This window comes from Pundamilia nyererei, unplaced genomic scaffold (genome assembly GCF_000239375.1).
Source record: "Pundamilia nyererei isolate P.nyererei 1_Seehausen unplaced genomic scaffold, PunNye1.0 scaffold00041, whole genome shotgun sequence".
Taxonomy (NCBI): domain Eukaryota; kingdom Metazoa; phylum Chordata; class Actinopteri; order Cichliformes; family Cichlidae; genus Pundamilia; species Pundamilia nyererei.
Genome location: NW_005187442.1, coordinates 2,982,718 through 3,004,307, shown reverse-complemented (window position 1 = coordinate 3,004,307; position 21,590 = coordinate 2,982,718). Strand labels below are relative to the sequence as shown.

At 42.2% G+C, this 21,590-nt stretch overlaps 2 protein-coding genes across 5 annotated transcripts in view; one reads left to right on the top strand and one right to left on the bottom strand.

Annotated features, from left to right (window-relative positions):
- syt14b (synaptotagmin XIVb) overlaps positions 1 to 9,433 on the top strand; it is an 18,826-nt gene extending 9,393 nt beyond the window's left edge. For 2 of the 4 annotated variants that reach the window (XM_005731133.1, XM_013910316.1), the window contains 6 exons: positions 1,844 to 1,981; positions 3,754 to 4,013; positions 4,338 to 4,775; positions 5,208 to 5,388; positions 5,775 to 5,831; positions 7,636 to 9,433. In XM_005731133.1, coding sequence (XP_005731190.1) covers positions 1,844 to 1,981; positions 3,754 to 4,013; positions 4,338 to 4,775; positions 5,208 to 5,388; positions 5,775 to 5,831; positions 7,636 to 7,952 — 1,391 coding nt within the window. In that variant the 3' untranslated portion in view covers positions 7,953 to 9,433. The remainder of the gene's footprint in view (positions 1 to 1,843; positions 1,982 to 3,753; positions 4,014 to 4,337; positions 4,776 to 5,207; positions 5,389 to 5,774; positions 5,832 to 7,635) is intronic. The other 2 variants (XR_001290353.1, XM_005731134.1) reach the window with 2 other exon arrangements.
- A 1,266-nt stretch (positions 9,434 to 10,699) lies between these two features.
- Positions 10,700 to 21,590, bottom strand: part of extl3 (exostosin-like glycosyltransferase 3) — a 41,238-nt gene continuing 30,347 nt past the window's right edge. The window contains exons 4-6 of the mRNA XM_005731132.1: positions 16,787 to 16,931; positions 16,564 to 16,692; positions 10,700 to 14,587 (exon numbers count right to left, since the gene is read on the bottom strand). Coding sequence (XP_005731189.1) covers positions 14,378 to 14,587; positions 16,564 to 16,692; positions 16,787 to 16,931 — 484 coding nt within the window. The 3' untranslated portion in view covers positions 10,700 to 14,377. The remainder of the gene's footprint in view (positions 14,588 to 16,563; positions 16,693 to 16,786; positions 16,932 to 21,590) is intronic.

The window sequence follows — 21,590 nt, the reverse complement described above, 5'->3', positions numbered from 1 at the left end:
TTTTTTGAACCTGGGTTGAATAGGGAAAATCCAAACTAAATTCAAACTTGTGCATCCAACTCTTGTTATCCCTCAGCCATAAAAGGCTGATGGTGAATTGTGGTGATGTGTTGTTCAGTGTAGAATTGGTTGCATGTATTAGCGCTGATGCCAAAAAGCTTGACCCAACAATTACCACAGTTCATCCACCGATGAGTCACCGTTGCAGCCCGTGGATTCAGGCTGTTATGATTATTGAATGTTCGGTTTGCAAACGAGTCATAATGTGTGCTGTTTGCAAAAAGCACCAAGACAAAACCAGCACAGTGTCAGAGTAGAGGAAGTAAGAGTTAGCACAGTTGGCTTAAACCATTAAATGTGTAACACTGCAGTTTTTGTATTTTCTTATTTTGAAGGCAGAATAATACACATTTTATTGCTTTTGCTGTGACACACATAGTCTTGTCTAAGTCTTGAACTGAAAGCTATTTTTGTGGTCTTAATTGTGTTTTTCTTTTAGTCTATGACTAGGCTTACTCTACATCCGTGAAACTGACCGATAATGTCTAAGCATGAGACCTGTAACGAGTATAATTCTTATTACCACCATATTGGTGCGTATGTACATGTCAGCACTCACTGTAACACTGCCAGCACACCATGCTAACAAACACATGTTGTGTCAGTGCCTCTGATGAGCTAATCTAGTGATCAGCACGGTGACAGGAGGAACCCCGGCTGAGAGATGGCCTTCTTCAAGAGTTTCCAGCAGAACCTCCCATCTGTCAACATTTCCTCCATCTTGGACTCAGTCACCAGTCGTGTGGACGATCTCGCCAATGCCGTCAGCGATGTCACCTATGCTGTCAGTGACCAGCTGACCGAACAGGTCACTACTATCATCGACAAGGTGCAGGAAAAGGAAGATGGAGAAAACGGCAGCCAGGAATCGGGTCAGAATTCCACCCTGCAAGAAGGCAAGTCCGGGAGTAAAAGCATGTGGCAAATGCCCAGAGACTCAGAGGGGGGGAACGCAGGCTCAAAGAACAGCCAAACTAGTGATACAACCGAGGCAGAGAACACTCAGAGCCAGCTGGAGTGGGAATGGAGGGACGGATGTTGGCGAGTTAAAAAGACAGAAGCCGAGTTAGCAGAGGAAGAGAGGAGGAAGAAAGAGGAGAAGGAGCTACACGAGAGCAGAGAACAGAGGAGAAGAGAAAGGAGACAGAAGCAGCTGGAGAAAGAAGCCAAGTCTCCAAGAAATGAAGAAGACTCTCAAGAGGAGAAGGCTGATGATTTAGAAAACACAGAAAAGAAGTCAAATGACCAATCAGCTGTTCAGCAAAAAAGTGGTGACAATGATAAAACTCCTCATTCATCTGGTTGTGAGAGTGAAAGCAGGGTGTCAAAGCAGGAAGAGCAAAAAGATCATGAGGAGGGAGAGAAGGTAGAGGATGGCACTGAGCGAGAGGGAGACGATGAGGAAGAATCTGAGCTTTATAGATCGTCTTCCAGAGTGAAAACGTTGGATAAGAAAAAGGGGAAAGTCGCAAAAGAGGGTTCGAAAAAAACTGAACAGGCTTCGGATGTGGAGAAAAAGAGGGACAAAGGCAAGAAGAGCAAAAAGGGGAAAAAGAAAGGAAACCAAGGTTAGAGAGTGTGCTGCTTCTCTCTCCTCACTGCCCTTTGGATCTTCTCTTCTGCTCATGTTTTCAAGTTCTTGCACTAAAATTCACAATTTCGACCTGTCGTGTGCCAGTTTCAGCAGCTGCATGTTTAACTGGTTGAGTTTCTTACTTCGTTAAATATTGCACACGTTATAATCTGTGGTTTACTAGAATTAATGCCCATGTGTGACGTGCAGAGGGAGTTTTATCAGACAGTGAGGAGGACAGAATTCCAGAGGGCGAGGCCCAGCAGAACACAACCTCTGCATGGAGCAGCACACGCAAACAGTCATCTGAGCACGGAGGATACAGCAGCGAGGCCTCCAGTGAACAGGGTGAGAGCACATGCAGTGGAAAAGTACGTACACGGTACATCGCTGAACATAAAACCCCACAAAATCAGATACAATATGATAAGAATCATAAAACACAATGCATACAAGAATCATCTAAGATTGCATAAATACTAAACTCGGAACATCAAATGCATAACATCTTTTTGTGTTTATCTATCTGTAATTGTAGTGTCTATTCTGTTTTTTTTTTATTTAATTAATAGAAATAGCTACATATTTCATATGGAGAGTTTCTGGCGAGTGTCCTTTTCTCTAAACATCTTGGGTTAGTGCTAAATGTCTGTTACTGGAAGGAAGTAAAATTTATTTGGTTTCTTTCCCAGACTTGGAATAGAAAATTGATAGCAGTCTAACACCCAAATACATGAATCTGGTTATAATTCAATAATGACACTACCCTCAGGACTAATGGGGAAAAACTCACCCAGATTGATCCAGAAGTAACAAATATTCTCATGCTACAATCTCTAAAAGTCACTATTTCTATCTTTATGCAGTGATATGTTTTGATTGTGTTGTGTTCACCTGTTTCAGATGCCAGGCCAATCTAACCTAACTGGCTGTATCTTCATTTTTTTACTGCACAAACATAATGTGGTGTTGATCTTTATTGTTGTAAAATGATCTTTTAAATGTTTTAATTAAAGCTGCTTTTGTCAAGTATTGTGATGAGGAAAAAAATCACAGATACATATTTAATGAATAGATTTAATATGAATATGAATAAGGAGCCAGTATTTATCATGTGCCTCATCACACGAGCCAAAGTGTGAAAAAGGGTGTGGGTTCTTATCAGCAGAGGTTTCATGTGAAACCATTGCAAGGTATTAATGGGAATTAAAGGCACCTGGAAAGGGATCTCAAAACTACATTATAGGTGGCAGACAGTTGGTGTTGTAAGCCACACCCTCTGTTCAAAGATGGCTTCTTTCATCCTCTTTCAAACCATCTGTCTTCTCTGTCCAAAATGTGGACATTGACATCCTCGAAAGAGTGACCTTTGTTCTTTAGATCCAGATGTACGGCTCAGTCTTGTCCTGTCGAGGTGGCTCTTCTATGTTGTGTTTATGAAGTGGCTTTTTGGTTTCTCCAATGTAGAGGTCTGAGCACTCCTCACTGCACTGCATACACTACGATGTTCAGTTCGTGTTTGGGAGTTTTGTCCGTGGGATGAACCAGTTTTTGTCTGAGTGTATGGCTGTGTGTGAAGTGCATTGGGATGTCGTGCTTGGAGAAGAGTTTCCTGAGTTTATCCGATAAACCTGCTACATAAGGGACGGCAGCGTTGTTCTGTTTGTCATTTTGTTTCTCCCTTATTGTTGTCTGACCTTGTTTACTGTGCGTCTTTGCCAGTTGGGATAACTAACTAATGTTCTAAGAGCTTTCTTTACAATTCAGTTCAATTCAGTTTTATTTATACAGCACCAAACCACAACAACAGTCATCTTGAGGCGTTTTATATTGTAAGGTATACCGTAAAATAGTACATACCGAGAAAAACCCAACAATCATATGACCCCCTGTGAGCAAGCACTTTGGTGACAGTGGGAAGGAAAAACTCCCTTTAATGAAATGTTGTTTTTCCAAGATTTAACAAGAATTTAAAATGACAATATAGGTTTGCAAAGACTGAGGAGACACTGTATGTCGCTAGACTGTATGTTGCATACCTAGTGAGTTTCCATGCAGAGCACAGTACGACTCCAGTAACACTCCTTCTGCATCCCTCTTTGTCACTGTCGTGAGAGCAGCCAGCAGCATCCAGAGGATAAAGAAAGATTCCTCGCTCGGTGAACCTCAGCCTCCACCGTACCAAGACGAGGGCTCAGGGGCCTGCGTGGGTTCTCGATCCCGCTCAGAGCGAGGGGTCAGGAGGGCGCCGTCCACACAGCACTGTGACAGCCCCCACTGCTCCAGTGAGGCCAGCGGGGACCAGGACACAGAGAGTTACCTCAACAAAGCCTGTGATGAGGACATACCCAGTGACAGCACTGCTGTTCTAGGGCCAGAGGTGGGAGATCAGACCTACTGTTTGTTGTCTTTTCTGTGTGTAAGCAGTTTGTTTTGGATGCCCTGTAGTTTGATGGAATGATCAAAGTTGGGAGCAACACTTCATCAACACTTACAGGAAGGGCTGGGTGATCCGTTCGCTGACAACAGTTTCATTTTTTTGTTGTGTATTTTCTGTAAAAATGTGGAAATATACTCTGAACTGACTTAATTATTTGAGTGTTCTAATACTATGTCAGAATGGGGAAAAATTAATAACATTCCAGAAATTAAAGTAAATTTCATAAAGGAGGGGGAAATTGTTTTTTCTTTTCTGTACATTCAGGATGGTTCTGGTCCTCCGCTTCCCACTGCCTACGAGCCAGAGCCCCTCGCCAAATACGGCACCCTGGATGTCGCCTTTGAGTACGATTCCAGTGAGCAGTGGCTGGCCGTCACTGTCACAGCTGCAACTGACATTCCTGCTCTCAAACAGACCGGCAACATCTCGTGGCAGGTCCACTTGGTCCTGCTGCCCACCAAGAAGCAACGTGCTAAGACCGGCGTTCAGAAGGGCCCGTGTCCCATCTTCACAGAAACATTCAAGTTTTCCAGGGTGGAGCAGGAGGCCCTGGGAGACTATGCTGTTCGCTTCCGCCTGTACAGCATCAGACGGATGAAAAAAGAGAAGGTCCTGGGAGAGAAGGTGTTCTACCTGACGAAGCTCAACCTGCAGGGCAAAATTGCTCTACCTGTCACCCTGGAGCCTGGCTCTGAACTTACAGTGAGAACACTTTTAAAATATACTTTACATCTCAAATATCAGCTGTACACCATTTCTACTTTATTTTAACAGTATCTTCAGCATTCCTTCATCTACACATCCTTGTAGAAGCAGTTATTTTATTTTTTATTTGAGCAGTTATTAAGAAGCAACTGTGGGCATCTAGGACATAAAAACTGCATGTATAGTGTCACCATTTAAATTGGTTTAAAAAACATTTAAAAGTTTTGGTGAATAAGTTTTGATGCTTTTTTCCACTGAAAGTTACATTTCTACCATCATTCTCTACAGATTCAGAAATCTGTCTTTGTCACACTCTCAAACTGCCCCTCCTAACTCCTAGGTTGATTAATGAATTATTGGCTTCTTATTGTTTTAATTGATGATTAAGTGGTAATTGACTCAAAGTGCCTCTGGGTTTTGCCTCGCCAGGGTTGTGGCTCTGTGGTGAGCGTGTCTCGCAGTGCGGGGGCTCTGTCCTATCGCTCCACTGAAGACTCATCCACACCCGAGATCCTCCTGGGTCTCATCTACAACTCTGCCACAGGGCAGCTCTCAGCTGAGGTAATCAAGGGAAATCACTTCAAAACGACAGCATCTGATAAACCCGTCAGTAAGTACATATATTTAACTTTGGGCTTTTGTGCCAGCGTGGGTTGAAGTGTGGAATGACGCTGTAAATTGTTCAGTTAAACTTCTCTTCCCCCGATGGGTGCTGATATGTCAGGCTATTGTTTGGGCCGAGCAGATGGGCAGGACTTCCAACAGCATGCAACAGAAGCAAATAGAGGATCATTACATTTGAACGTTTCCTGGCACGAACACCAGCTTTTTAATAACCTAAGCTATTAAAGCCAAAATGCTGAAGGACCTGCTGCTTGTCATGCTCGCCGTGCTTCCCGTGAAAGCTGACCTTCTGCTGTATATTGAAATCTTTAAACTGCTTCCCCTCTTTCTTCTTTCCAATGGTGTGTGTGCTATGGTGTGTGTCTGCCACAGATGGTCTGTTTTGTTGTGTAAAACACTTCGTAGGGGGACAGCTTTATATCATGAGAGGTAAGACAAAAGTAAACTAAATGTAAGCTTTCTGTACGTTTGTAGATTTGGTGAGGGTTGTACAGATGTGTAGAACTGTGTAAAAGTATTGCCCCATCTCCCATTCCTTTACATTTTTCTCTTTATATTGCCAGGCTGTATTGTAATTTTTAAAAGTGATCTTGAGCAATGTTCTCCAGGCGTTCTGAAGGACCTTCAGAGCTTTTTGTTGGGCATTGGAGGCTTTTTCACTCATTTTCAGTCCAGTCCTTGTACCTGACCATTTTCAGAGGAATGCTATGAGTCCCATCCTTGCAAACTAAGAAAAAATCTAGCACCGCGTTTGCAGGAGATGCATCTGAAACTTGAGTTGATTCATCTACTGTTCACTGAAGCCTCAGCAGAAGTGGTCTCAGTGGAAATGTTGCTGTCAAGAAACCACTCTTAAGGAAGGGAAACGAGGAGAAAAGGATGAGGTATGCCAAATTACGCAAGAACCGAACTGAAAATCAGTTCAAGCAGGTCTAATTTAATGGGGAATGGCCTCCCCAGTGTCCAGACCTCAACATTATTGAAGCAGTGTAGGATCATGTTGACAGAGAACAGAACAAAAGGCAGGCAACATCCAAAGAAGAGCTTTAAACGTCTGTTAAGAAGCCTGGAGAAGACTGCTTGGAGAAATTACAAGAAAGCTTGGCTATGAGAGTGACTTTGCTGAAGAACAAAGGTGGTCATACCAAGTTTGTTAGAATTTTACAAACTTTGTTTTATTTCCCTTATTTACTGCATGTTTCCATGTATTTATTTGCACATCTCATTCATTCTTTCTTGCAAAATATAAAGAAATGGGAGGTAGATCAAGACTTTTGTGCACTACATTACGCACCGTAGGTACCAGTTTGTAGCATTCTTAGGTTTGGTCCTCTGAGGCCAGACTTCAGCATTTTGCTTTCTTGTCAGACAGGGTGAATTCAGCTCTCACTTCTTTATGTTATATATATAAATCTAGAGCTGGGAGCTTAGCTAGTTGTGCATTAATGTGGTGAACGAATGTCAGTTACAAAAACATTTGTTGGATTAAAGATTTGATTGGTAGGAAACTTTTGGCTAATAGTGCAGATCCATGTAGTGCATTTCGTTTTTGTTTTTTTATTAACGTTTAATGTGTTTTTAGTTTAACAGACACAGTTGTTTTTTTAGTAGTAACCTCAGTAAACCAGGTATGCTGTTTCCAAATGTAAGCATCGAGGGAACAGCTTGCTAACATGAGAAGTGGCACAGTCAGAGGAGCATTAGACTGACTCTACAGAATTAGTTAAATTAGGTCAGCCCTTGGCTGGTTTGCTGTTTTCTCCTGTTGTTACTCTGAGATAATCCAACTTTCTCCAGGCTCTAACTCCATATTTACTAAGCTGATAGAGATCAGTATCTTGGCAAGAAAGTAGCTTCCCAGAAATGTCAGTCATGTCAGTCAGTAGTCCTTCGCAAGCCACAAAGTTTTTAGTTTTCTACCCTGCACTGACTTGCTTGCATGTTCTAAAGGTCACTTTCCTTTAGCATCATTTATAATTTATGTGCAGAATATTTCAGAAATCTGCTGCCAGCAAATATGAAATAGATTAATGGGACTTCATTTGCAGTTTTCAAAGAGTTCCACAGTTAAAAAAAAATCCACCAGCAGCATGAGTTTTAGGAGTGAGGCAATTATAGCGTTCTTGGTGTTGAGAGCTATTATTAAAAGACACTCCGTACCTCCTGCTGTAGTACACATGTCCGACCACTTGATGGCAATGTCTCACTTCTCTCCTCCAATGCTTCCTTTCAGACACCTATGTGAAGCTGACCATGCTGGACTCAAAGGGAAAGGAGATGTCCAAGTGTAAGACGGCCGTTTGCCGTGGCCAGCCCAATCCGATCTACAAGGAGACATTCGTGTTCCAGGTGGCGCTCTTCCAGCTGTCCGAGGTGTCACTAGTGGTGTCGGTGTTCTGCCGCCGGAGCAGCATGAGGCCCAGGGAGAGGCTGGGCTGGGTCTCCCTGGGCCTCAACAGCACCAGCGAGGAGCAGCAGGCCCACTGGATAGAGATGAAGGAGGCTGAGGGACAGCAGGTCTGCCACTGGCACACCCTCACCGACACATAGGAGGACGATTTTCCAAGACCGAACTTCCAGAAAGAGCATTCCCTCTACATTTTCGGAACGCAAGAAAACTCCCTGTGGGATGTGTGTTGTGTGTTGCATAGAGGTGTGAGAGGTGAGCATGGGTTCCTCGTCTTAACTGCCAGACTGCATGAATACCCTTTAATCTGCCACCTTTCTCTGAGACAGATGGGCTGACTCCTGCTTCCGCCTTGTTTACAGGACCATGTTAAGACACTTCCAGACATTTTTCCGCCTCTGAATCTTGGACCAAAGAGCTCGGTCCAGTACTAGCAGGCTCCTTCCTTCTTTCCTTTTCTGGATTTCAGCTGCCACCAGCATACCAGACATTACTCAATCAGTCGTAGCCACCGACAAAAGACAATGAATGAAGAAGACTGTTACAAAGGGCCTATAACATGCTGCAGCTATACTTACAAGCTATGCTTTATACAGTTTGTTTACACGCACATGACATTATGCAAGATCCATTCATTGGTTTTTCCTTTTAGGTTCTTGGGTTATTCTTCCTAGTCTACCAGTTTTATGGTCGTTTCTGTGGGCTGTGCGTTAAACAAAGACAGATTTTCTTTTTTATCTCGTGGTCTTGCATAACTCAGTGCACTATGCATCTGACGCCACTTTAGACGAGAGGAATGCAATTCTTTCTTGTGCTTGCCGAGTCTCTTACAGAATTGGACACAGCTCTGCATGCCACCGGTATCAAAGAGCAGCTTCCTTTCCTGTGTAATGCAGATCGAGCCTGTTTCACTATTCAGCCTTCTAACAACTCAGCCATGTTCATTCATGTAGAAACATGGTGCTTCCCGCTGAGGAGGAATATGCAAAAGCCTGCACAGGCCAAGTAAACCTGGCCGTTTCTGCCTCGACTGTGTACGCTGTAATTTGAGTTTGAGTGGCGAAACAAATCACAAGAAGGAGATGATCATATTTTCTCATTTTCATTATTAAATAAAGGCTAAAATAAAATGGGGAAAAAATGTTCAGAACTGAGAAATCTTATTATCCAGGCGAGTAGTTCATCTGGAACAAAGGCCATTTTAAACTCCTCTGAAAGAGCAGCTATGAGTCAGAAAATCCCCCGATAAGAATGCTGAAGACTGCACAGCCACACCCTTGTATTAGTGAATGAAACCCTTTCCCCTGCTTCTGCTGGTTGAAACCGAGAGGTGTGGGGCGCATTCTTCTTTCTCTGTCCCAGTGATGTCAGATTTGAACCCTTCTTCTCACTTATGAATACTGCAACCACTCCTCGTCCCTTTAGAGCTTCTGTTGGGCCAATTTCAATTTCTACGTTTTCAAAAGAGGTTTTTGCAGGTTTTAATAAAAAACAGATGTTATCTAGATTTTCTAATAGATGATCATTTTTTTCACAATCAGGAATAACAGAAAATTTTTAGTTTGGTGTGCACTTAGTTTTAAAGTGCAGGTTGTGTTTAGCCAGCACTGATAACCATTGACACAATATTGGGGAACAGGCCTGTTCGCATTCTTGGAGAGTTAGCTTTAATGGCAAATGTGCAGTCCGAGCCAGCTTAATGTAGCCTAAAGACTGGAAATGGAGGAAAACATCCAGGGTTGCCAGGTCTGTGGTTTTCCTGCTTAAATGAGCTGCTTTCGAAGTGTGGGATGAAATATTTATGGGCTGGCTGGATAGATGGATCATTCTGCATTTTGCATAAAAATTACATTTAAAAAAATATTAATAAAGTACATTGTAAAAATGTAGTTAAAATATTTACTTAGATCCAGACTCCAGATCAGCACATGGTGCTGTAATGCTCTCCTCCTTCAAACACCTGCCTCTCATTCCCAACTCTGGCCACTGAGTTAGTTTTGTGACACACACACAGCAGGCAGCCCTGGAAGTGGCTGTGACTAAAGATATAAAGGTCTGCCCGACAAATCAAATTTTTGTGTAGCAGGTTATGAACAACTGGTAACTACATGATATATGTTTCACATCTCTTAAGGTTTCTGCCTTAATTTTCACAAAACCACAAAGGGGGAAAAAGTCATTTACAAATTTTTGATCTGCGCACAAAGTGGAACAAACAGTGTTTTATTTCTGAGAAAAATGACTCACTGGACACTTTATTAGGCACAGTTCTTCATAGCGTAGATTCAGCAAAGTGCAGGAAACATTCCTCAGATATTTTTGGTCCATATTGACATGGTAGCGTCACGCAGCTGCACATCCATGATGCGGATCTCTCGTTCCACCACATTCCAAAAGTGCTCTATTAGGTTGAGGTTAGGTTGTGACGTTGGAGGCCTTTTTAGGACCGAGCACTCTGACTTGTTAAGAAAACCTTAAAAACAGTGAGACTATTTTGAGCCGATGAGATATTTGCATTAGTAAGAAGTTAAACAGGTAAGTGTTGTTCACTTAACCGAAGACGCCAAAGAGCTAAAAAGGTCACCTGAAGGTAGGTGGTTAGTTTTATTACCTGGAAAAAAAGCTGTCATTTCGGGGAATGATGGAAAATATTAACGTCAAAGCTGAGAAGCCCCACCAAAGTTTACCAAGTAGGAACTCCAACTATTAGTGCATTGTGGTCAGAAATGGGAAATTTCTGGGAAGTAGTAGGTTGCCAATATATGCAGCACCTCCCCCCTTGACAGAACTCCACTAAAGAGCAAATAATTACTTCCCAAAATGTCCTGATCCAAGTCTAAGGAGCAGATTTACAACAGACACCTGAATAAGGACAAGAGTCATTTTTTTTTAACAACGTTGAGAGCTTTTATTTCCATTCATCTGGCCTTCAATGGTATGTTTGACGCTGTCATCAGTCATCAGTCTGGTACAACGCTGCAGGTCGCCCACAGCTGGGGATCAGACCCAGGAGCACTTTTTTTTTTTCCTTTTTCACAACTCTACACCTAACAGAGTGACTGCAGCCTTCCAGGCAAAAGCATCCTGCTCCGAGCCACAGAAAACCAGCTGTGCCACAGATCCTCGAGGGTGGGAACTACAGGGACCGGAGGAACACCAGCTGACCCCAACAGAGCCCCGAGGACTGTTTTAGAGTCAGCCAGGTAATTATGAGGCCCCTGGAGCGCCAATAAAAGTGTTCAGACGTGATGAGGTTAGGAGCCAGGCTGGTTTTTCTAGTTCAGTGCAGCAACACAAAGTGGAAATTTGGACTCTGCGCAGCCATTTTCGCCCACACTAATTAGAAATCTGGCTCCGTGTTTATCCCTCTTGGGTAAAAAGGCCTGATCCAACATTTTTAATGTTTCACTTGGAGGGATTACGGAGCAAGAGTAGCAATATGGAGCAGGCGATTTGGATTTAAAGAAACTCCACTATTGTCCCCTCACTATCTGTTTGCAAGTTAATCTTTTTAAAAACAAGTCATCCGTTAGCTCTCAGTCAGTGGCACCAGCTAGTTTTCTTTGGCAATGACAAGTTTGACAGTCAGGTTGAGATTTCTTTGTTTTCAGGTCTATTAAACTACAATATCTTGACAGTTTATTGCATGTTTCAGTATCGGTTTAAAAAACAAAATCTTTTTCAGTAATATATTCAATAAATACACAGGAACCCTGGCCTTATGACATTTTGTTTGATAAAAACATCCTCACAGAACATAATCTGAATGACATTTATAAGAATTTTATGCCTTTTATTTAGATTGCATGAATTAAGTCTTGACAAGGTCAAATAAAGCACTCGTACATGATGGATTGGGCTCCAGTGGACTGACTCCTGGTCAAGTACCATGCAGAGTGGAAGTGGGTGTACCAGACTGCATCCTTTCACCTAGTATCTGCACCTGCAAACTACGCTGGAAAGCAGCAGACAACGTACCTATTTGGCAAAGAAAACATTCATCAAGCAACAGTCGAAGATGAAGTGAAACCAATATGGCGACACTGTAAAGTGACTTTTCTGTCCGAGGTGGGAGAGTTCTCTGCAGAGGGATGACGTGATTATGGTGGAACATACTGAATACCTGTACTGAAAAGTCAGAAGTGTTTAAAGACAAGTTGTACAGTTTAGAAAACAGGCTTGCCAGCTGGTGGAAAGCAAGCTCATATTTGTTATGGCTCGGTCACACTGGAGTAAAAATAGGATGGCAACCTGCTTGTGACTATGAAAAAAAACCAAAACATTGAAGTTTTTTTTTTTTTTTGTTGCATTTTTGCAACTGGTTGCCTACAGGTTGAGTAAGCAGCACCCTCAAACTCTGGGCACTTTTGATTCAGAGGAGACTGCACCAGTTGCCTATTAGAACCCAACCCGTCTCCAAACAGTCGTGGTGTGACTTCAACCGAATGCAATCACTCTGACAGATTGGCAAAGGCTTGCACAGAAGTGCTGCCTAAGTTACAAATGAAGACAGATTGTGGTAACTGACTGCAATCAATCTGAGTCAGTCAGGGCTGACGAGTGCAACTTGTCTGCGATAGTTTCCAACACCTGTTTTCCCTACTGTGACTGAACAAACTACAACCAGCAGCTGTTAGCTTAATGCAAAGACTGGAAACGGTATAAACATTTTAGCAAATCTCCCCATAAAATGAATCAAAAAGGGTTCATTCAATGGTTCTCAAAGCTTTTATAACATGCCCAACACCCAGGGTTTTACACTACTGTATACAAACCCAGCCGCCCATCAGGCCAGGAATTTACAACCGTCAAGTTTGCTAATGTCATCTTGTTGGTGTACGGTTCCTATTAACTGTAAGAAGGGGATTAAAGAGCCAGGCAAATGTTATGACTCAATACTGTTTACCCCTTCTGCTGATAAGCTCATTCGCTGCTGTGTTAGCAAGGTTGAATATGATTGGCTGCTCTCCTTGGTGATATGTATACACTACTGTGGACCTGACTACACATTTTCTCCCCATCATCCTCCTCTTTTTATTTCCTCTGTAGAGAACATACACAAGCCCGCCGACATAATCATCAGTATTAAAGCAGGTGGAGAGCAATACACGAATCAAACGCAATTCAATCACTCCCACTTGTCTGTGACAATAACAAGTTTAATGTTAAAGTAAAATAAATGTCAGCATCATAGCGTCAATTTATTTACAATACAAAACCCATCTCCATTCACTTTAGCTCGGAGTTCTTTCCTTGTCCTCCAAGCCCCGTCTTCAGGGGGTCTATGCCCCAAGAGTGGGGCTGGCCCCACAGTTTGAGAACCATTGGATTATTTAGTGTGCTTTACAGGTGCAATTGGGCAGTATTTGGTACCATTAAGCAGAGCCACGGTAGTTTCCAGTCTTTATTTTATGCTACGTTAGGGTCATCAGCTGTTGGCTTTGATTTAATATTTAAGAGCCTGTTTGGAGAAAGGGATTGATATCCTGCTCCACTTCTCCACCAGAAACAAAGTAAGTGTTTTTAAACAAAACATCATTGTTCTCTTTAAGATTTTCCCATAATTCTGACCGTCACTGAAAACTTTCAGCAAAAGTCAATGTTTTGTTGATTTTGGCAGCTGTTATTCTTGACTTTGTTGCACTTTACCTGCGAACATTGATTAGCCGATACTACTTTTTAACGTCTAATTTTACAAACATCATAGTATAAAAAAAAAAAATCAAGCTGTTTCGAACACTTCCACCGAGTCCAGATCGTGTAAGCAATATGAAATGACAACATGGTGGCTGGTTTTCATGACAAATTTGAGGCATTATGGTGACCGCTGAAGTGAATTTTCCCCCTTGAGCACTCGACGATACTTAAAACATGATTGGGCTGACTTTCAATCGAGGTCCTGCCTGATCTCCCACAGGCAGGGGCTGTGGAAAAGGTTCACTCCACATAAAGATTTACACTTAAACGACATCATTAAAAAAAAAGATCAATAAAATACTTCTGACCTTCAGTGCTTCGCTCATATACATGTACAAGACGTACAGTTTGTAACCGTAAAACAAAATCGTAGTGGCGGCCGTGTGCTGTTTGATCTCTCAGCTGAAACCGTTAAAAGTCTGCTGGGTCAGACGCAGCCTGGCATCTGTCAGTTACTCGCCAACCCCATTATCAGGTGTTGCTAACCTGGGAGAATTTCTGTACACTGTGTACACCCCGCCCTCGTTCCTCAGCAGGCGGTTAAGAGGTGCAAATGACATCTGCAGCTAGTGGTTTGATGACTGAGCATGATTAGAGAACACGGGGAAAAAGAGTGACATCCACTGAAAAGGCTTCTTTTTGTTGGCAGTGGTCCCTTCCAGCTTCCACTCCTCACATTTTCAGTAGTGTTGCTGATTAGACCGCCAGCCAACAGCTTTTAACTTGTCTTTCTGGGCTTACTTTCCATTTGCCCTGCAGCCCACCCATCCATCTTTATTACTGCTTGCAGTGGAAGGTGCTGTTTTTCACTCCTATTTTCACTCCTTCAGTTCACCCTGCTTTTGGCTTTTTGCTGACGCTCGCCCAGACGCTAAATGAACTTGAAGCACTTGGTCTTATCGTGGGGCAATCGAGTCTTAAACAGCACCGAGTCCACACGAAACTGCGTGTACAGCAGCGGCATGTAGCCGTAGACTTTGACGAAGAAGTTGATGCATTTGTGTCGCTCGTGGAAATGCGAGTCGTCGTGCGAAAGGGCCTGAGGGCAGCCCGGACAGCGGAAAGTCCAACGAGACGTCACCTAAAATAGACAGCAGGGGGTTAGTGCTTAAAATGTAAGAAACTCGAGTTTGCATTACTGAAATGTAATTATATGTAGTTTCAGCAAGTGGTGCTTCACAACATTGCTGTGAGAGGGAAGAAGTTTATCATTAATAGACAGCCATAATCATCATTAAATGCACCATGATTTAATACATGCTAAACCCCGTAGCTTGATCGGCAAACGCCAGAGAACACCAGAACTGGAAAGTCTCCCACCTATGTCCTGTTCTCTTTGCAGAGATGAGCAGCTTTATGTTGAGCATATGTGACAGATGTGAAAACGTCTGGAGATGTCGTGGCAAACTTTGTGCTGCCTGCAAAATTATCCAGCGTGACCAGTTTGGCAGTGAATCAGTGATCATGTGAGTCACACAGACCTCGAGATTCTAGCCATCAGTACAGGGATGAAACCCTCAGACCTAATACTGGTGCAGTGGGCCCTGCATTCCTCCTGGTGCAGGACAACGCCCAGGTTAATGTAGTCAGGGTTTGTAAGCACTACCTGGATCATGAGGACACTGATGCCACCGACTGGACCCCACATTCCCCACACCTGAATCCAGATGTGAACCGCTGAGATGTTAATGTATGGAAGTGAACTGTGGAAGATCCAGTAGCTCACTGATGCCCTGTACCAAATGTGGTAGGACATCTACTCTAAACAAAGGGGTAAACAAAGGCTTGATCACGTAGCCAAAGCAGAAAGAGGATAACGTTTCTGTTTTCCTACAGCAGCAGTTGATAGATTTTCCAAAGCAGCTGAAATGGTTGATGCTGGAAAAACTGAAGCAACTTTTGAAAACTCTGCACGGGAAAAGAAAAAGAGTCGGAGGGAGCACGGAAGGCGAACAGGGAAATTAATATAAAAACCAACGTTGGTGGATCGAACCCTGACTCCTCCAGGGATGCATCCATCAAAGCATGAGTGTGTGTGACTCTTCGTAAGCACTTGATTGAGTCTTGTAGTAGAAAGGTGCCACAAATACCAGTTAATTTACAATTTGCTCTCATTTTTATCAGGTTATTGCAGCAGTGAAGTGGTCTGCTTTTATTTTGAAACTATTAAAACAACACTGTTTGAAACATGACTATGTGCTGAAAAACAGTGCATGTTTTTAACCACGCCCATGCTGACTTTCCTGACAAACATGTCCATCGTTTGTTTCTAGCATTGTATAATTTCTCACGCCATCAATGTCAAACCTTTTTATCATATTTTAGTTGTTAAAAAATGTTAGCATGAAACATTACAAGCAAACAGTTGATGTCAACTTTAGCGCAATCAGCTAGATTGCAGCAAGCTACTGAATCTGACAACAAACCAAAGCAAACTCTAGCAGCTGTTTTTATTATTGTAGGAAGAGGAGAAGAAACAAGCTTGAAAAATCTGCACAAGATATCAATTCCTCACCAGTGGCACAACAAAATCCATTTATTTTCTTCTTTATTTGTCTTATTTTAAAGAAAAATTGATTCCCTCACCGCTTAGGACTCGTTCAAAGTTGCCCCAAATTCATTATTCACAAGACTTATTCCTAGCAGCGAAAACACTGTCATGCAACACACTCCATCAAAGACGTCCTTAATTCCCCTCTGAAACGCCCCTGAATATTAACACCCCACTAAATCAAAAAGAACTTAAAGTGAGGGCTGCAATGACATTTCTCTTCTAACAGCTTCCCTAGCTTGATTGCTATAATTATTTGCCTAGCCATAAGTGTGCTCGGCGGCAATAAATGTTCTTCCAATAAAAATCCAGGAGAAAAGAGAGAAGAAAAGAAATCTGCCGTAACGCACGGATTCGATCTTGTGTTTTTAAAAAGTATAATTTGTGCGGAATATTGGATATGCCAGTTTGAGTAATGGCAAGGCTAAGCAGGCAGAAATATAAATACCCACGTCCTGAAGGAGGTGCAAAACCCCCAGAGCCAGACTGCATGCTCTGTCACTGACCTTGATGGGTGGTTTGCGGGTGATGTGAGAGACGAGGAAGTTCATGGCGATGTCCTCGCAGTTAATGTATTCGTCCACCATATCCCTAATAGCTTGGGGCATCACATAGGAGTACAGGTACGCGTAGTACTGCGAGAAGACAAGGACAAGGGGAAATATGTAAATGATATGCTCCAACACAGCCAGATGTGAACCTACCGTGTAGCCGTTTTCATTTTCTGACCTTATGGAAGAAGGCAGCTCCTGTCAGGACCATGGAGAGCTCACAGGAGTAGTTGGAGTTGTAGAGCCAGGACTGGTGGTTGACGTCCCACGCGTGATACCTCCCAGGAAAACCTACGATGCGATCTCTGGCCTCACGCCACACTCTGAGCCACCCAGAGAAGTCCACAAAATATTCCAATTTAAATCAGTTAATTAAGATGCAGGGTGTTTACATGTGCAGTTTAGTTTAGCATGATTGCTGTTAGCTGAAGCAATACAGCAGCTTCAGCTCCTGGGGTCACAAATCTTTCATAGCGCACTATAACATCCTAAACAAACAAACGACATACAAACACTCAGCGGCTTACAACATAAATTGTGGCCCATATTAGGAAAAGCATTGTGAGACATAATAGAACATAATATTTTAATGAATCACCAATTATTACAGCGCACGCACTAATTCAATCAAATAGAGAGATTGTTTTAAACCCACTTTTACTGGGTTTTTTTGTATTATCTGTTTTGCCAATGAATTCAGTTCCATCAGTTGTATAAACATGTTCTTTTAATTGAACTGTGTCGTGCTATGCCTAATAAAAAATGTCCTCCTGTAGGCCGCCTGATAGAATAATCTCGTCTTCACTGATATGGTAAATTTGTTTTACAAAATAATTAGTCTTTGTAACAATAATATTTATCATGAATACAAATACAAAGGACGACACATGCCTCTCTATTTTCTAACACTTGCACTTCTTTAATCACATTGTGCCACTACAGCATACTGGATAGTAATCTCAAAGAGACAATATCAAAGCCAGGATAAATCGTCTGACTGATTTAGGTTTACACATCTTTTAACACCAGAAATACAGTTTCCCTGTTAGAAACTATGATACTGATATGTTTTGTCGAGGAGCTTGGTCTCACAGGCTCTCTCAACAACATAATGGAAACATTTAAAGCTGGATTCTTTCTAATTAAGTGTTTAGAACCAAATATAATGCTATGTGTCAGAACACATCAAAATCTGTTTACTGTTCTGTATCCTTTCACCTACTCGCTGCTACTCTGAATCAAACACTACATACATTAATAGCTTTTGATAGCCTCCTAATAAACCACTTTAAACCAATTTAAAACTTAACTATTGAGCAGTGGAAATACAATCCTAAAGAAAACAAAAATAAATTAGAGAAACAGTTGATCATCAGAGTATAACACAGGTCTAATAAACAGGTCTGTTAAACTTTAGGGTTAAAAATCTGTCCAGTTAGAAAGCATCTATCACTGTGAATCCATTTCAGCCCCTATGGTGTAAATTAAAGTGAGAACAATCAACCCCAAACAGTCATGGCAAATGTCTGCCAGGTTTCTTCCTGTTAAAAGGGAGTTCTTCCTTCCCATTTTAGCCAGGTGCTGTCTCATACCTGTTTTTTTGATTTTAGACATTTTCTCTCCACTATTGTGGTGTCCTTACCTTTCAATATAAAGCACCTTGAGGTGACTGTTGTTGTGATTTCTTGCTATATAAATTAAACTGCACGGTGGCACGGTGGTTAGCACTGTTGCCGCACAGCAAGAAGGTCCTGAGTTCAATTCCAACATCAGGCCGGGGTCTTTCTGTGTGGAGTTTGCATGTTCTCCCCGTGTTTGCGTGGGTTCTCTCCGGGTACTCCGGCTTCCTCCCACCGTCCAAAGACATGCAGCTTGTGGGGATAGGTTAATTGGATAATCCAAATTGTCACTAGGTGTGAATGTGTGAATGAATGTGAGTGTGAATGGTTGTCTGTCCCTGTGTGTTGGCCCTGCGACAGACTGCCGACCTGTCCAGGGTGTACCCCGCGCCTCTCGCCCTATGACAGCTGGGATAGGCTCCAGCGCCCCCCGCGACCCTGAAAAGGATAAGTGGAAGCGAATGGATGGATGGATGGATGAATGTGCACTGTGGCAAAAACAAGACAACCCAACCAAAAGGGGAGTGGTTTTGCAGATGGTGGCCCACAGGCCATTGCTCTCTCCTTTTCCTACTAAGTGATATTTCTCTAGTTTTAATTTTTGTTATTGTTATCGTCACTACTGGTTAGGGCTGAACGATATATCGCATTTGCGATAATATCGCGACATGATCAAGTGCAATTTTCTAACCGCAAAGGCTGCGATTATACTCTGGACATGTCCAAATTCATGGGCTGCATCCTCCTGAGGCCGCATTTGTAGACCGATTACATCACAGCGACGCGCCGAAGGCTGTCCAAATTACTACCATATCCCAGAATTCATAGCGCGGCCCAGCCAAACTCCAGTTTCCAACAATGGCGGCCGCTACTAAGTTTTAAAATTACTCATACTAATCTTTCTGGGTCACAAAATAAACTTTTAACATATTTTCAGGCGAGAAAGTAGTTGTGTAAACATCAAATATCTGCTCGGTTTATCAAGATATCCCATATTTGCAAAAGTGCTTCGACGTTTTCAGAGGCGTCTGCTACCCACCAGCTCGACAGCTAGCCGGGAGCTCGAGGGTTACTGATGCGGCCGAGAAAGGCACAACTCCCGGCACGTCATTTTCAGATCACCGCGGAGTTTCGCTCCTCGGGTTAAACGTAATATATAAGTCACTTAGACAACCTAAAAATGTTATTGTTGGGCCTTTTTCAGTGTTTTGTTTGTTCGTGAGTAAATCAGTTTGGCTGAGATTAAAGTTATTAGATTAGATAAAATAAAACTTTATTAATCCCCCGGGTGGGTTCCTCCTTGGTTTTCACACAGCTGACTAAACGTCAAACAGAAAACTTATTAAACAGAAGTATGAGACGGTCGAGAATTTACACCAGTGTCTGGTTATATTTTAGATAGCAAGAAGCAGACGGCCGAGTTTATTAAACTCCACCGAGACAGCGGTGACGCTAATCAGAACTAGACCGTCCAATTTCACGGCTTTAAATTTTAAAGGCGTGTTTGTGTGTGTGTTTATACAATTGCTATTATGTTTGCACTTTATGTGTAATGTTACTGACTGCAGAGATCAGTAAGATGTGTGTATTTTTTATTTATTAGTTTTATTTATTTAATATTATTTTTTAATTGAATGACTGTCTAGTAGTTCACAGATGTCGAAAAACTGAGTGTGGTAAAGCCACTGATTTTTTTTATGTATATTTCTGCAATCTGCACATTGTACTGACTTTCATTTTAATGTTTACACCAGGGTTCCTTGTCAGCACTTTATGCTCAGATGTTTGTAAGCTAAAAATAAACTATTGTGTATGTTCAAATATACTGTTGTGATTGAAGAAGTTAAATAAAAATGTCAGTCATCAATTCATGCATCACCTCATGTCATCATAACAGAGGTCTGTCTTCCAGGAAAGAACAGTTTAAAATTAATGTAATATAGTATTGGCCATACTATATGATGTATTGCTTGTCTTTGTTTAATAATACAGAAGACAAAGACCTTAAAAAATAATCGCATATCGCATCGCAATCGCAATATTGGGGCAAAAAATCACAATTAGATTATTTTCCATAATCGTTCAGCCCTACTACTGGTCCATTCAGACTGCACAGATAGTCCAGCTCCTCCAGGCTGGAACATCCATATGTGCTTGTGCATGAGTAGGTTTTGCCAGAAGATGGATGACCACACAAGGAGAGCTGGACACAGCTACAGCAGCAGGACCATAACTTAAAACATCCCTTGCATGAGGAAAAGCTGAAATGACCTCCATTAGGCTACTCAGTTTTCTGACTGACCGATCAGACTCTGTGAGGGTGGCATGACAGCCTGACATCCTTTTGTGGGACCTGTGCTCACAGACCAGCATCACGTAGTTCCACTGCCAGAGAAAACCACAAGCGCCAGGTCAGCCACTTGTGCCCAATCTCTTCAAACATCATGTTCCAGGCATGATAATATTTGTCAATGTCTCCAGACTCCATCGCGCCTGTCACATGTGCTCGGTGTGATCCAGCTACGTTTGTCAAGAGAGCGGGTGCCCGTGGCTGACCTGCCAGTTCTGGTTTATGCTTCGTAACGGGACAGATTGTTATCCCTGAAGTTTAACTGGTTTTGTGTTCCACTGTGATGATCGAGTGTTCGCTTAATTTCTTTGAGCAGTGTACAAATCAAAAGCGACACACTTTTTCAGTAAGTAGTAAACACCGGGCCTGCGGATAGAAGATTTTTGCATTAGGGAGGTTTATAGGCATAAGCTACAACAGGTAAGACAGCTAATGTATCTTTATTGACATAATTTTACCTCTTTACCTGTTACCTTTTCATCTCTTATGCAATTTTGTAACATTTTGCAAAATTCAGCTATCAAACACCAATAAATGCCGTTTGATTTGCTTAAAATCAGATAACGGGGAAAACGCCAGCCAATAATATTTGGTCATTGCACTCCCAGTCAGTAAACTCTAAAGCTTGGCCTCAACTATGCAGTTGCACTGAGTGACCTAGATGCACAAAATGTGCAAGAACAGCAGCACTGCGCGCTTGAAATTTGTGACCAAAGAGAAACTGAATTTTATTAAATAATTTAATGGCTTTTATTCATAAATAAGCATTTGACATATTTGAAGACTTCTTAAGCAACATGTAGACACTGTGTGATGGTTCCCTTTTATTTTAGAGTTAAAAACAAATTTCTGTGTTTGGATTTCAAGAGTCTTTGCATATGCTGCCCTTTCAAATCCATCTGTTTCAACTTGTTAGCCAAGTAAGCAATGTGTCCATTTTCCTGTCAAGCATTAATTATTTTCTTTTCCATTAGTATATAGCCTTTTTTTTCTTATGATTCACTGCAGGAATG